Raw genomic sequence first — 16912 nt, 5'->3', positions numbered from 1 at the left:
TCCGGGTCTAACTGCCTGGTAGGTTTAAAAAGCACAACCAAATGTTAGCAATTTTGTGAAGGCAATTCATTTTATGGAATCAGATTTTTTTTAGAATGTGGGTTTTTACTGTTAGATCATAGTGAAGAGGAGAAAGTATATATTGTCCTACACTCTGAAGAGAAGGGTGGCCTTAGAAAACAAGTGTGGTGATGAGCTCTGGTCATTCTGGAAAAGTCCATTTATGAACTATGCTGTCATTGATATCAAAAAGAGTGGCCTCCAAAGCAGAGGAGATGAGGAGCTTGGTAATGTTGCAGAATTCATTAGCTAGGCTAACGCTGAGAGTAGCAACTCCTAATGAATAACAATCATAAAGGGCCAGGACCTCAGGGAGTCCTGGTTCAGAATGCCTGCCCCCTTGATCTTCTTACAGCATAAATCAATAGAAGTAAAAGAATTTCCCACAGATAGAAAACTGAAGACATCATGAGCATTGCTTAAAAATGGAAATACTTTTATATTTTAGAGAACACTTCTGCCATCAGGAAAAAAGGGGGCAGCTAGGTGGTGCAGTGTATAAAGCATCAGCCCTGGATTCTGGAGGACATGAATTCAAATCCTGCCTCAGACACTTAACTCTTAGGAGCCCTGTGATCCTGGGCAAGTCACTTAACCTTCATTGTCCCACAAAAAAAAAATGTGACTATAATTTAATGTTTTTGCTTTTTAAGAACCATACTAGACTCTGGAGAAGGAGTCCACACATATAAAGAATCAGACCAAAAAAAAAATTATCTCCCAAAGTCATATAGGACATAACTTTTTTAGGTGACACTTCCCTTTTGGATATTTTCAACTTGTTGTCCCATAGGCATCTTAAACTCAAAATGTCTAAAAATTAAACTTTTTATCTTTCTCTCCCAAATTCACCTCCCTTCTGAACTTTCCTATATCTGTTAAGGCTACTACCAAGCTTCTTGCCAATTAGGCATATAACCTTGTTGTTATCCTTCATTTTTTAAACTTCCCTTACCTTATATATCAAAATAGCTATCAAGTTTTCATTTTGTAATGGTGGGAATGGGGTACGGGTTGTGTTAGGGATTGGGGTTCTTAGGAATTCCTCTTTAAAGAATTACACCCTCTTGCACACAAAATGTAGTTAGAATAAGGTTGATAGTTTATTTAGGAGCAAGGGAAGGGAAGGTTGGGGTAGGGAAACCATGAAAGAAATCCTTGGACTTTTCATGGGGAGATTTGGCATAAAGCACATGACTCAGAGGTACCAAATCTCCTCAAACAGGAGACTGGAAAGTACTTTATAGAGGCCTGATGGGGGTGGACCATCTGCCTGTGGAAAGTTCCTTTAGTGAAGGTGGACCATCCCCCACTGGTAGTGACTAAAGGGAATTGGGTGGAGGGGTGGCTACAGATGCCTCTTCAGAATGCAAAGGCCACAGCCACACCCAAATTTATCTCCCCAGAGTAAGGGAGACCAGAATGAAGGGTAGGAATCCAAAGCTAGCTCAGTCCGATTTGGTTCAGCTTATCTCTCTAGGCGTTATCCAGTCCTCTGGTTTAGTTTCTCAAGGGAAAAGATTCCTTGGTGTGCCCCAGAGAACTTCTGTGGTGCCCTGCACCCCATAACAATTTTTTTCCTCAAAAATTATCTCTCACTTCTATTCTCCTTCCCTGCATGAAGAAGGCTACTATCCCAGTTCAGCCTTGTCACCTCTCTCCTAACTATTGAAGCCTCCTTCTAATAGGAGTCATCACCTCAAGTCACTTCCTTCTAATGTGTTGACACGCAGTTATCAAATGATTAACCTAAAGTAAATGTCTGATAATCTCAACCCCATACTCAATAAACATCAGTGACTTCCTATTCTCAATAAGTCAGTCATCAACCATTTATTAAACCCTTAATTGTGCTAGGTATTTATGCAAAGCCCTGGAGATTTAAAAATAAAACTCCCTGACCTCAAAGAAAATATATTCAAATAATGGTTGTTATTATTGTTGTTTCATTTAGTCTTTGATCTAGAAGAAGACCATGACATCATGAGGTGATGCCATGACTTGCCATGAATTGGATTTAAGTGAGTCAGGGCTGTGCAAAGTCAACAGCCTCACTCTCTCCTCCAGAACCATCTGGGTCCAGTTGCAAGATATATTATAGGATTACTGGAAATGTCCCCAGATGTAGTGGGAGATGTTGGCATTTTAAAAATTAAGGTCTTTCTAGTCTCAGTTTTCCTGAGGCAATACCCATTCAGTGACTAAAACTAGGTAAGAAATGAGGCAAAGGGGCAGCTAGGTGGCACAGTGGAAAGAGCACTGACCCTGGATTCAGGAGGACCTGAGTTTCAGCCTCAGACACTTGACTATCTGTGTGACCCTAGGCAAGTCACTTAACCCCAATTGCTCACCAAAAAAAAAAAAGGAAGAAATGAGGCAAAGAATAGCCTCCTTTATCTAGTCAACACAAACAAATAAATAAATAAATGAAGGAAATGGAGGAAGGAAGGAAGGGAAGGAAGGAAGGATAGGAAGGAAGGAAGGAAGGAAGGAAGGAAGGAAGGAAGGGAAGGAAGGAAGGAAAGAAGGAGTGGGGGGGGAGGGGGGAAGGGATGGAGGGAGAGAGAGAGAGAAAGAGAGAGACAGAGAGTAGAGAGAGAGACAGAGAGAGAGAGAGGGAAAGACACTCAGGGTTCTGGTCAAAACAAAAACAATTGCTGTTTACACTCATTCAGTCATTAGGAGGTCAAACATGGCCAATGAGGCCATTGAGGCTAGATCCATTATTGGCTCAGAGCAGATATAAGTTAATGGGAAAGGAGAGGCTTTGGCATCTGGGGAGACTAGGAAAAGGCCCCTGCCAAATGTATCTTTGAAGCTTAATCTTTGAAGCTAAATCTTAGATAGAGAAGATAAAAGGAGAAGAGGACCAGAACAATCCAGGTGTAAGAATAGCCAGTACAAAGACACAATGTAGAATGACATGGTCAGACCCCTACATTAGAAAAATCACCTTCACATGTGAGAAGAGGACTAGAAGACAGAGAAACTTCAGTCAGAATAACCAGTTGGAGGGCTATGCAAAAGGTTTTGTTAATCTTTCGTTCTTTTCCAAGTGAAGGGCACAGGTAGAAAGGAGAAAAAAAGTGATTTTACTTGAAAAAAAAATTTTAAAAGTAGTTTACAGAAAAACAGATGAAAGATGAGGGGCTAAAGTAAGATTGTGGCCATATGAATGGGAGAGGAAATATAAAATATGTTGTAAAGATAAAATGAAAAGACTTGATAATAGATCAGACATATATGGAGGGTAAGAGTTAGGAATCAAGAGTAATACTGAGGGGGCGCAGTGGATAAAGCCCAAGCCCTGGATTCAAGAGTACCTGAGTTTCAATCCGACCTCAGATCCTTGACATGTTCTAGTTCTGTGACCGCTGGGCAAGTCACTTAATCCCATTGCCCTGCAAAAAAAAAAAAAAAAAAGAGTCATACTGAAGCCTAGGTGACTGGGAGGCTAATAGTGTCCTCAAATATCACCCTACCTTGAAAAAATTTAAAATATTTGTTTTCTTTTGGACATATTTAATTTGGGATTGTTATGGGACCTCCAGTTCAAGATGTCAAGAGGCGGCTGGAAATGATTGACATAAGGGGTAGGTTTAAAGGTCTGGGAATCATCTTTATAAAAATTATCATTGAAATCAAGGGAACTAATGGCATCACCAAGTGAAATGATCTGGAATGAAAAAAGAGAAGGTTTAGGATGGAGTCTTTGGGGACATTCACGATTAATGAACTTGATGTGAGGAATGCAACAGATAGGAAGAGAATCTGAAGAGAATAATATCATCAAACCTAGAGAAGAGAGGAGCATTAAGGAAGAAAAGATGGTTGGCACTGGTCACAGAAGTCAAGAAGGATTGGGGATTGAAAAAATACATTTTATTTGACAATTAAGAAATCATTGGCAGTGTTAGAGAGGAAAATTTCAAAGTTTCATTTGAATAATGAGGTAAGAAGTCATATTGCAGAAGCTAAAGGAGAAGACCAGAGGAAGAGAAATGTAGACACAGATGGTATAAGTGTTTCTCAGGGAGCTCATCCACAAATGAGAAGAGATCTAAGACAAATGTATCAAGGATGGTAGCATGAAATGAGATTTTATTTTTTAATATGGAAGAGGTATGATATAGGTAGTTGTTTGGATAAATTATAATCTCTAATGTTTAGCATTCAAAACCCTTCACAATCTGGGCCAACCCTGACTTCCCAATTTATATTTTATTCTCCTATCCATATTCTATCATACAGCTAAACTGCCAGTCTCTCTACTCTAATTTAGGAATGACACTTATTTCCCAGTTCTGTTACTTTATCTTGGCTCTACCCCTCACTTGGAATGAACTCTCAAATCAGTTCTGCCTTTTAGAATCCCTTATTTCCTTTAAAATTCTGTTTAAGCAACACTGACCACATGAAGTCTTTCCTTTTCTTGCCAAGCTTCTAGCCCTTCCTGTTAAATAAATTAAAATAAAACAAAAGAAGATAAAATAACCCTGTATTTATTGTACATATATTGATTTTTTCCCCTAAATTACAGAATTTCTTTGAGGACTGGGACTCTCTCATTTTTGTCTTTTGTATAACTTATACAAAGTAAAGTATATGATGCAGAGTAGATGATTAATAAATATTGGTTAATGACGTAGTGTATCATATGATATGATAACATCTTATGTGGCAACTTGGTATTATAGCAACAAACTGTCTAGGTCTGGATTCAGGAAGGCTTGAGTTTAAATCTGGCTTCAGACACTTCCTGTTTGACCCTAAGCAACTCTGCCTGGGTTTCCTTAATTATAAAAATGGGGCTAATAATAGCACCTACCTCCCAATATCGTTGTTAGGACAAAATGAGATTTGCAAATCACTTAGCAAAATATTTGGCACATGGAAAGCACTTCAGAAATTATTGTTTCCATTCTTTCATTTAAAAAAAAAACACTGTTCTTGGGGCAGCTAGGTGGTACAGTGGATAAAGCACTGGTCCTGGGTTCAGGAGTACCTGAGTTCAAATCTAGCCCCAGACACCTGACATGTTCTAGCTCTGTGACCCAAGGCAATGTCACTTAACCCAACTGCCACTCAAAAAAACAAAAACAATAACAATAAAAAACACAACAACAACAACAACAAAACCCTATTCTTTATAAATTTCATTTTCTAAATAAGGAAACTTAAAAATTTTTTAATTAAGCAAAATCAATAAAATAATTATTTTAAATTAAGCATTCTTAGTATTGTACAGTTTTAGTATCATGTACTTTATAAATTTAATTTATAGAGAGGTATATAGAGAGGTCTAGGTGTGGTGTAGTAGAAATAGCACCAAACTGCCATTCATAAGACTAGATCTAGTTTTAGGTCCATTTGAACCTTAACTAACTGAACTTCATATTTTGGTAGCCTCACTTTTTTTCATCTGTTATAAAATTGAGATTCCTCACACCTGCCCTTATCTTTCGATTAGGGGTTGTCATGAAGATCAAATGAGATAGACTTGACTACAAACCATAAAGCTCTATACAAGTTAAGATCCACAGATGGTTTCTAGCTGCTAGGGACCTTAGAACATCTACTTGCATGATCAAGAAATAGAAGATACTCAAAGATAATTTAGTACCATAAACAACTGACCAAGAAACTCCTCCACAAAATAATACAAAGTAGTCATCCGGGAGATCTCCAGTTGTCTTAATGTGATCTTGCCACTCAACTCAGATGGCTCTGGAGGAGAAATGAGACTCATGAGTTTTCATAGCCATGCCTCACTTAAACACATTCATTGAAGGTCATGACATCATCTCACGATGTTAGGTTCCTCTACAAAGTGAAGGACAAACAATAACAATAACAAAGTAGTCATAAAATCAGCATATTATATTTACCTTTATTAAAAATCTTTGTATTAGGTTTTGGACAATAAGCAGGCTGTATAACCTGTTTAAAAAAAAAAAACTTATTGGATCCCAGTTTTGTCATCCTACATTTCACTATAATTAAGACATTCCCATAATACCACACAAGTGAGAAGTCTAGGAAGTTTTTCAGGAAAAGCAAATATGTTAGGATTACATGACCCATTCTGAATGAAGTCACAGCATATCTGAGCAGTTATTTCCTTACTAGATGTCTGTAAACCAGATCTTTAAAAATATAGTCTTAAATTTTGCCTGGAATTGAAGTTGAGTTCATTCACCTATATTGTACAATTATACTTTCTCCTGAGTTTTGAAAATAATGAAATAATTTACCCTGCTCTAGTCTTGCAGAACTTTTCCTGATTTCCATGAATTTTCACAGATCACGAACAGTGGCTTAGCATTCACATCAGCCAGTGTCTAGGTTATAACAGTGAGTATATGCTCCTTTACTGTCTCTTTACACAACTTGGGTTTCAGTGCCCAATTAATCCATTTTTGTTCTACTCTTTTCATTTCAAAGACCGTGCTCCTTGGAAGATAACACAAAAGTAAAATAAGATAAAATAAGTTCTGCCTTCTTACTTAGTTACTCTATTAAAATGATATAATTTGAAAATTATTCATCTGTAAAATGTAAGCATGATGTGGGCTATATTTCATTTTTATTTTTGATTCCTCAGAAATATGTCGGTCCTTAAAAAAGGTGCATTGAATTTAATTGTCCTCTGCTGCTCTATTTGAAGTAGTCTGATTAGTTCTTGTATCTTCCTCATTCCTCCAATTAAGCTAAGATGTCCATTTTGTTGTCCTAAGGATTCAGTCAGTCCATCAGTAAATATTTATTAATCACCTGCTATATGCCAGTCAAGCACTTTATTAAGTGATGGGATAATCATTATCAACCTCGGATCTTCTAAATGCTAATATTCCTGATTATATTCTTATAGGACTATGACCTTTTCTTATATTCAGTATCCAACACTACATCCCTATAGTTCAATCCTTTAAATGTTTCTTTTAAAAAATTAAGTTGGTTAATATATTCCCTTTCATCTTCATATAGCTCTTTAATCTTTCTTTTCTTTTTAATGAAATAATTTCTGTTAAAATTGTGATTCATGATAGTTTCCTATACCTCTTATACTGACTTCCTCTATATAATTTTAAGCTGTTGGATTTCTCCCCCCTTTATTTGAAATATTTGAAATTTCTTCTCCTCAAATCTATGATATATGTCATATTATGCCTTAAATTGGTCGATTCTTTATCTATTATAAACTTAAGAAGCAGTTGCTCCTTGATGGTTAGAATCAAATCTGAAATAGCTGTTCTCATAGTTTTCCATCTTCTAAAGCATGAATTACCAGAAGGTAATAATTAATTAGCTGCATCCTTAGAGAGAATTGTTGCAAATATATTCATTATACTGTGGATATAGAGCTGGAAGGACGTGGCACTTAGCACAGTGCCTGGCACATAGTAGGCACCTAATTAATTTTTATTGAATTGAAGTGACTCTGGTCCAACTTACTTTACTGATGAAAAGGCTAATGACTCAATCAGTTTGAGACAAATAGTAAATGGCAGAACCTAGTTTCAAATCTTGGTCCCCTGATTCTAAACATAGCACCTCTTCACTGCATCATGCTGTCCCTTCCTCATCATGACTCTATAAACTTATATGCATAGCCTATGGTAGACTTTCTGAACTTTTCCTCTCTTTCCTCCTCCTGCCCAAACAGCTGGAATATAGTAACTCTACAGTATCCTTTCTGTATCTTTCTTCAAGTTCTACCTGATCCTCATCCAGATATTCATTATAAGACTTCCTCCAACTGGGTAACAGATTTGTTCACATAAGTGTATCTTTTTAAATATATAGTGTTACTCTGTCCTTCCATTTTTATCATTCTGTTCCCTTTGGTATATCTTTCCAGAACTATATTGATGCTAAAGTCACATCCCACCAGGTCTAAATAATACCCATGATGTCAAATTCACTTCCTTGAATAAGGATCTCTAGCTAAAAATATTTACTATACACATGTTATCCATTTTATATAAAGTCTGAGGCTGTGATTTGTATTGCTGACTCCTCTCTTGGATTTTGTCTTCCATGAAATGATTACTCTGGGTTAGTCATTATCCCATTTCCCTTTGTGCCTTTACAAAAAGGCAGACAATCTAGTAATGGATAAAGCATCAGGCCTTTATTGCGGCACATTTTAATTCAGATGAGGACAGGCCAAAGCTTAACTTGTCATACCTAAGGGTCCAGGCATAGAAGAAAGGGAAAAGGACCTCAGGCACATAATACAACTGGGTTTCAGTCATTAGTGGAAGTGGAGAGGTAGATTCCAGTTACTAGAAGGGATAGTGGTGAGAATTTCAGGTCTAATAATCTTCTGGACACAGTAAGAGAAGTTAACCAAGCTTTCTATCACTCCTTCTAGATAATGCCTGATTTTCCTAATCAGGGAAGTTCTACTCTTCATAATGGTATTAGGTGTTTTGTTTGTTTGTTTGTTCGTTTTTTAATTAGAGATTTACTTATTGCTTCAGGAGCAGGGAACAAGTTAAGCACCAATTAGTTTCTAGTTCTCATCTCTAACCTTTAAAGTGGGAAATGGTTCCCAGTAGGTCAACACAAACAGTTAACATGGGTATTTACAACAGTGTGGTTTGCCTAGTGCTTGCACAGGACCCAGAGGTCAGTATAATAGAGAAGACAAATAGGAAGTAAACAGGGGAATCAAAGATGAATAGCACCTGCAACTGTCTGTCTGTACAGGCTTGCTGTACTATGACTTTTGGAACACCCTGTATAAATGTGTTCAATTAGAAAAAAAAAATGCGTTCATATTCAAGGCTATTCCAAGTGCCATTCTGTCCCAGGAGTATGGAATAGAACTAGAATCAGTGACCATTCCAGAGAGATTTACACCTCTAAGTATGCATTCAAATAGACTTCTATTACATTTTCAAACCTCACAAAACTGATTGGGGGCAATATAAAAACACATATCTAACTGAATGTGAGAAGAACACTAGTTCTGCAATCTAATTACTGGTTGATGTTGGACAAGTAACTTGATATTTGTCTGTTTTTTTGTTTGTTTTTTGGTGGGGCAATGACGGTTAAGTGACTTGCCCAGGATCACACAGCTAGTGTCAAGTGTTTGAGGTCAGATTTGAGCTCTTGTACTACTGAATCCAGGGCCAAGGATTTATCCACTGCTCCACCTAGCTGCCCCTGTTTCTTTGTCTCTTTTCTTGATATGTAAAATTAAGAGATCTAGATTATCTTCAGCACCAAATTCTGCAATTCTTGTTCAAACAACCCTCACCTAATTCTGTACCTGAGCCAGAATAGTGGGAAGGAAGATAATTTGCTGAAGGAATTCCCAGTCCTTTCCAGGCTGCTCTTGAGTTTTCTGGACCATAGTTTCATGTTATTAGTGTGTTTTATAACTTTAGGTTAATATGAGTAAACATCGCTTTCTTAAGAGTTTATGGTCGCTAAATGTGTGTGCAAAGAACCCAGTCCAGCTGTAATATGCATTAGTACTTACTAGAAAACTGTACGTAGTTCATTTAGTCAATTCCAGTGAAGGAGATTCTATTCAATAAATATTAATTGAGTGAATGAATGAATGAGTTTATGATATAACTTTCATACTGGCAAAATTACAAATACATATTCCTAAATGAAGGAATAATGAAAAGGACCCATTACTAGTGGGATGAAATGTTACCCCTGTCATAGTACTCTAGTCTTGGCACTGTGTTCTTAAACATCTATGGCCCTATTAAGCCCTGTTATTTTCTTCCTAATTTGTACCATTTAAAAAATGATTTTCAGTTAACTTTCCCATGGTTCATTTCTCTCCTTCAGACTAGTTTCAAATGGTTCTCTGATAAAGTCCATGCTTTAACACAAACCCATTTTAAAACTATAATAACCATGAGCTAAATAGCAATGTGAAATAGCCAGAACTTAAAGGACTGACACTAGAGGAAATTGGGTGTCGGGGTAGTTAATTTTTATCCTTGAATGCCCTATTGGCTTCATTCCCTTTGTGCTGATTGTTGATCCTATGGGCAAGATTCAGTCCCAGCAGGACCAAGGCTAAGAGGAGGACAGTGGCTTTCTCTCAGACCTCCATCTCTTTTGCATAACAAAATCATCGTCAGCCTCTCTAGAGGAATGTGTGTGTGTGTGTGTGTGTGTGTGTGTGTGTGTGTGTGTGAGTGCACATGCTACCAAAATGCTGGAGTAGGAAGAAATTGGTATTCATTTTTCTCCAATTTCTTTGTGCTATGTAAAAAATTCTATAGTTGGGGTGGGGTGCATTACTCTGAATGATCCTATTCTCTTTGTGGAATTAAACTGGAAAGGCTAGATATCCTCCCTCATTTAGTAATTAGTTTCAATTCCTCTTTGAGAGACACTGCTTCAACTCAACAAAAATATATTTAGTACTTATTTCAACACAGTACTGTACTAGAAGCTAAAGGAGATGCGAAATTAAGATAAGACATGTTCCCTGCTTCCACATAATAATAGACAGTTTAATGTTAGGGATGTGACTCATGTGTAAGTGACTAAAAGACAAAATAAGATAAGGTAAATGCATAACATGAAATACAGGATGGTATTGTGACTAGAGAGCCAACCTCAGAGCAGGGAAGACTTGATTTCTAGTCTTACCTTTCATATGTGAGATTTAAAATTGGATATTAGATCATAAATCTCCCCTACTTAACTTTTCCCTTAATTTATCTCCCAGACTAGTAAATGGAAGAAGCTTCTGGTTTTCTAGATAGAGCCTTTATTGTATATAAGGTGTTGTTGATTAGAAGGATAGGAAAATAGAAATACAGTACAAATCGTCTTAAATCTAGGCTTAGTCTATATTCCTTATAAAAACTCACCAAACCAAAAAGGCCACCTTTGGAGTGAGGGAGACTGTCTGTGCCGCGCCGCCAGGAGTCCCGCCAAGCAGGCAAAAAAGGCCTACTCTCGTTCTCTCCACCCCGGAAGTCAAAAAACCCGGCAGGCAGTCTGACATGCGCAGCAGGCGGACTGTATCTCGCAGGCAGTCTGACATGCGCAGCAGGCGGACTGTACCTGGCAGGCAGTCTGACATGCACAGCAGGCGGACTGTACCTGGCAGGCAGTCTGACATGCGCAGCAGGCAGACTGTTCATCTCCTCCCCAAAAGGGTGGTCCTTGAAAAACTGGCGTCTTTCAGTATCCTAACTGACTGTTAAAAACTTTCATATTTTACCACACATATATACTCTGACTGGGTGATCCTAGGCAAGTCACTTAACCATTCAACCATTCAGTACTTCCAGACGATTCTCTAACAGTGGTACCAACCAGCATTGGTAGAAACAGTTTCCTCTTCTAGGGTTACTTCATACCAAATAAATCGCAGGTCCATTCCCTATTATTGCCCCTAAATGCATAACAGTGTTAGTGAATATCATAATAGAAAGTATTACAAATGGAGTCAAGCATTGAAAGCGGTTGGGGAGAGTATTCTTAAGTAATGTTTTATGGAGGGGATGGCATTTAAGTTCAACCTTAGAGGATGGAAAAACTTTTCAAAGAAAAATATTACCCATTGCAAATATATCTTTTCATGGAAAACATTTTGGTATCTATTGTTGTCACATTGCCTAAAATTCCCTTTTAGCACTGCTATCACCAAAGAGCTTCCCATATAATGTGGATTATTTTTTTTAAAGAGAAAAGAAAAATGGAGAAAATCAATCAATACATAGGAAATATTGTGGGGGAATAGAGAATTTTATGAATGGGGAATCATATGAACAAAAGCACAGAAGCCAGAATCCATGGTACATGATGTAGGAAAAGTGAGCAATCCATTTGATCAGATTATGTAGCAGGAAGAATTATGAGATTTGTTGGAAATATAGAATACCATGGTATGGAATGCTTTGAATATGAGGCTACTTGGGTGTTGACTTTCAATAGCAAAACATTGAAAAGTTTTGAGAAGAATTAGATATTCAGATCTGCTTATACTCAAATACTTAAATGGATCCATTAACTCATCAATGTGGATATTCTTATTACTGGCACAGATCACAGTGTATCTTTATACCTTTTCATTCTATGTAATTCTTGTCCTTTTCTAATATTGTTGCAATAGTAGATTGAGTGATGCATTCAGGGCAGGTGGAAGGAGGCAAGAAAATTGGTTTAGAGACTATTATACTCACCTAGGTAGCTGATAATGAGGACATATTCTGTGGTAGTGACAAAGGGAATAGATGGGGGAAAGGGTCATAGATTATAGAATATTATGCAAGAAAATGGCAGAGATTGATGACTGATGGGATGTGATAAAAGAGGGAGAAGATAAAATCAAAGATTACACCAAGATTTTAGAAATGGGTGATTAGATGTCACCACCTTACAATAGTAGCTTGGAGTATTTAGGGAGAAATATCGCCTCTTGGTGTCAAGCCTGCCAAACACTTTTCAGGGCTGCTCATCCAACTTTTGTGTCCACTGGCTACCCGACTTTCACCTGTGGCTCCAAGAAGCTATAGCATGTCCACTCTAGGATGATGTCTTGGCAGATGGGGCAACACGAGGTTGAGGGTAACCAATAGGCCTCAAACCCATTGGTGACTACCTCAATCATGTTAAGACTTCCCTTGCAGAATGACTGGATGGGAATAATTTGTTCCAAGTGTGATGAAGGTGGCTGAAACAGATACTATGGAGCACTTAGAGCATGGTCAGACATTGAAGATGACAAGGTCATCTACTGAATGCAAGGCCATCACCAGGCATCTTGACTTTTCTCTGACACTGGACTTCTATGATCCTGGAAGAGAAAGTTAAGCTAACAACTTTGTGCAACTCTGCCTCACTTGAATACAATTTATTCATGAGTTACGACATCACCCAATGATGCTACTGGTCCTCTTCAAAATTGACAATGAACCAGTAGGTTAAAATCTACAATAAACATTCCAGTATTTGTAAGAAAAAAATATTATTAACAGGGCCTAATCTGTGAGCTCCTGGCTGCCTATCTGACTGCTTTTATTAAAAGCACATATAATACAATATAATATTTTATATATATTTATGGGAAAAGCCCATTGGGAGGCTCTTCCTCCCCCACTGCCTCTCCCAGCCTGAGAAGGAAAAGATTAAACAACTTCTTTCAATTAAAGCAAAAGGGTTTATTTATGAGAACCAATTTAGAAATAAATGCAGAAGAGAAGTAGGATAACAAAAGTAAAATATGACCTGACTGCATTTTGACTTTCTCCCTGCCGCCTGCACGTCTCTCACCTGTGTCTGGCTGGTCAGCTGCTGCAGTGCCTGCCACTCACAACCTGAGCTGCATCTCCTTCCTGGTCTGGCCCTTTCACAGTCAGGCAGCTCAATCCTCCCTTTCACTTTTACTGTTTCCTTCACTCTCACTGCCCTGAGGCTCTTCCTCCCACCTACCTCCTAGTGTCTCCACTATGTCCCCCTTTCACTACCTGAATATAAACCCTTCTTTCTCACTGGAACCTTAGGCCAGGCCACACCCACATGCATGCCAAGCTAATTTGCTAGCCACCCCTCAAGGCCACAGCAGCTCAAGGGCTCGAGGGGGCCATCCCACCCCCCCAACTGCTGCACACCTGGGGCTTTCACAAGGGTCGCGCCACGCCACACCAAAGGCCCAGGGTTTTTGTTGGCACTGCTTAGCTGGCTCTGAGGCCCCTGCAGCTGAAAAGGAGGGAGAGGGGCGACTCCATTTGAGGCAAATTTTAGCACCTACATATAGAAACATAGTGATATTACACAGAGAATAAAAACAAAGCAGAAAAAAAACCAAAACAATAAATGAACGAGCAGGGTAATATTTAAATTCTATTCAGGTCAAGAAGAACTACATTCTTAAGCATACTTCTCCCTTCCATTAGAGTTTGGGCCTTGATACATAAAAACAAGTGTAAGCTGTGGTTATTATTGTTTAGATCAGAAGCTCTTGCATCAGTCTCTAAGGACCTTCATCCATTTGCTGTCCATCTCACCCATGAAAAGTGGAAAAGTGACTGTCCACCTCAATTTCCTTTCCCAATACTGTCAGTGCAAAGTGCGTGGGTGTAGATACTTTTTTTTTATATGGCCCATAAGGCACACAGAACTTTGCTTAATATGCCTCATATGCTGGAGTTCACAGAAAAACCTTATGAAGCCAATGAAGAATTCATTTTCTGAGCTCCTGCCCTCAGTACAGCCAAAGCCATCGTGTCCTTTCAATTTGATATGTCTGCTTTCATTTTTATAGGTCCTTGTCTTATCTTTATTGCCTTATCAATGCTTTTAGGACAGATATTTTTGTTACAAGTTATCACCTCCTTATTCTAATACATAAGCTGGCTTCTGACCCTTTCCACTCCCTTCATTTCAGGATGCACAGCATGAAATGTGATTCTTTTATTACTTAATTCCTTACTCTCTCTCATGCCCATTTCTACTTCCATTTCCCCATCTCCTTTCATTTGATCCTCATATATATATATATATATATATATTATATATATATATATATATATATATATATATATATATATATATTTACTCTGTGGTTTCTTGCAGCCTTCTATGCCTCTCTGTGAGAGAGCCAAATAGAACTCCAGGGTTAAAAATAGTTTCTAACATTATTTGTGATTCCTAAAGTGTATTTCCACAAATAACCTTTTCTCATTTGATTTCTAGCTAACATGCTGACGATGCTCCAATCTTGTTTTCAGATTATTCCATTACATAGTGCTTTCCACTGCATCCAGAAAGTTGCAAGTAATGGTTATGTTTGGGTGACATTTGCAGAGTCATCATTTACAATTTTATGAAGCTTGAAAGGCAAAGAAGAAAAACACTAGGGTTCAATTGCTTATTTGAAGGGGGGAAATCCCAATTAACTGTTTAAGAATCACACTGAATAATAGAAAACATTGCTTTTTAAATGTAGTCTCAATGAGGCAGGGAAAGGAAATGTATTGCCAATTGTGATACAAAACACAAATGCATGCATAAGAAGGAAATGTCTGAGCATTAATAGTACAGTGAACACATTTCATTGTTTTTAATCATAAAATTAAACGTAATCAAAAACGGTTATTAACAGCTTTGGGAATATTTCTTTGATGTTCTGTGGTTCGGGATGGGGGGGGCACAGGTGGAAGAAGGCTGTTGGCCATGCTCCTAGCACCTCCACAGAACAAAATAACAAAAACAAACTTGTAGAGTTCCTACACCAGGAGGCTAAATGCTTATATGTTAGAATTGATTATTTGGGTATATAAAAAGAAATTTCCAGTGAAAATAACAACACTTTTATTATGCATTATAGGGATACATTAAATGCAAGAGTAAATGTTCCTTATTTTACAAATATATGTATATATGGATGCATATATATACAGATTCCCATTGTCATCATAAAGTATAGATGATACAATATGCCATATAATTGAAGATAGGGCTATCTAATAGATGCTGTGTGAGCTGTTTGAGAAAATGAAATTATAATGAAATTCCTGTCCTCAGTACTAGGAAATGACTGTCCTTTATTCTCTTCTACAAAGATACACCATCATATCTTAGATGATTTCCCATGTACATAAACATCTTTTGACAAGTCAGTTAATTCAAGGCAGTTAAATACAACAGTGAACTTTGGGGACTTGGTTTGACATTTTGGTCCACAACTTTATTTTTAAGGCTATATTCAGCAGGCATTTCACAAGATTGGCTGTTTCTTTGTAAACTGCATGACTTAAAGAAATATTTTTGTTTTCTTTCCCTAACAGGTGCATGAAGCAGTCCCATGTTACAGTGAGTGCAATCAGTATTCGTGGGTTGTAGAACATTGGTCTCCATGCAGAATCAACAGTGAACTAAGAGCTTTCCGTTGTGGAGAAGGAATACAAACTAGAAAAGTCAGGTATTTGAAAACTAGATACTTTGTGGGGAAAGGCTAAGAAAAATATATAGTTTTCATAAAAACAAGGTGGTTGGTCTTACCCAGCAGTGCTCAGACATTGATTTCTTGAATAAAATGTGTTCTGACTACATATGTGTGTATATGTATACAAGTATACATGTATATATGTTTATATATGTGCATATGTGTATACATATATACATGTATGTGTGTGTACCTTTATATTTACACAAGCATTGTTTTTGAAATGTCTTCTATAGTTTGCTTATTAAGACCTCTATATGTCACAGTCTGAGACCACTGGCTGACTCATGACCAACTGACCGCAGATGGGTAGACTGTAAATGTGTTGATTCATCTGTTTAGCAGTTGATTTCTTGACTTAAGGGATGATTGTTCTCCTCTTTATAGGTCTTGGCACATTTAATATGTGGTTTTAAACCTCAACAGTTAGCCTTGGGGAGAAATGAGTAAAGATCATTCTGAATCAGAATATTCTTATTTTAATAGAATTCAGTTAAGGGGAATATTGACTGAGATAGCAATTTTAGAGTTAATAAATGTATCCAAATGCTAAAAGATGCATCATAACTTGGGTTGAAATAGAGAAGGGTAGTTTGAAATGGTCCAAAGAGGAAAATATGATTATTCCCAGACTACTTCGAAGAATGTGTTTCTTAGATACACAGAGATAACATGAATTAGGAAATGAATATAGTTCATTTGGAGAGAGACAAGCAATTTATTCAGAAACCAATCATGTAAAATAGTGTGTATATGATAAATGAAGAATGAAAAAAATTAGTATATAACAAATGTGTGACTTCATGAATACAACTTGGAAGTTATAAACTGTGTACCTTCTATCATAGAGGAACACAAGGTTTTATCATCTACTCATCTATTGTGTCCTAATGTCCTCCAGGCCTTGAC

At 37.4% G+C, this 16912-nt stretch overlaps 1 protein-coding gene across 1 annotated transcript in view; it reads left to right on the top strand.

The window, feature by feature from the left end:
• THSD7B (thrombospondin type 1 domain containing 7B) overlaps nt 1-16912 on the top strand; it is a 1126956-nt gene that overhangs the window by 972534 nt on the left and 137510 nt on the right. Inside the window, exon 17 of the mRNA XM_043994926.1 lies at nt 15846-15979. Coding sequence (XP_043850861.1) covers nt 15846-15979 — 134 coding nt within the window. The remainder of the gene's footprint in view (nt 1-15845; nt 15980-16912) is intronic.

The sequence above is a fragment of the Dromiciops gliroides genome, chromosome 3, assembly GCF_019393635.1.
Source record: "Dromiciops gliroides isolate mDroGli1 chromosome 3, mDroGli1.pri, whole genome shotgun sequence".
Lineage (NCBI taxonomy): Eukaryota > Metazoa > Chordata > Mammalia > Microbiotheria > Microbiotheriidae > Dromiciops > Dromiciops gliroides.
Note: the sequence above shows the minus strand (reverse complement) of the source record. Positions and strands in the feature narration are given on the sequence as shown.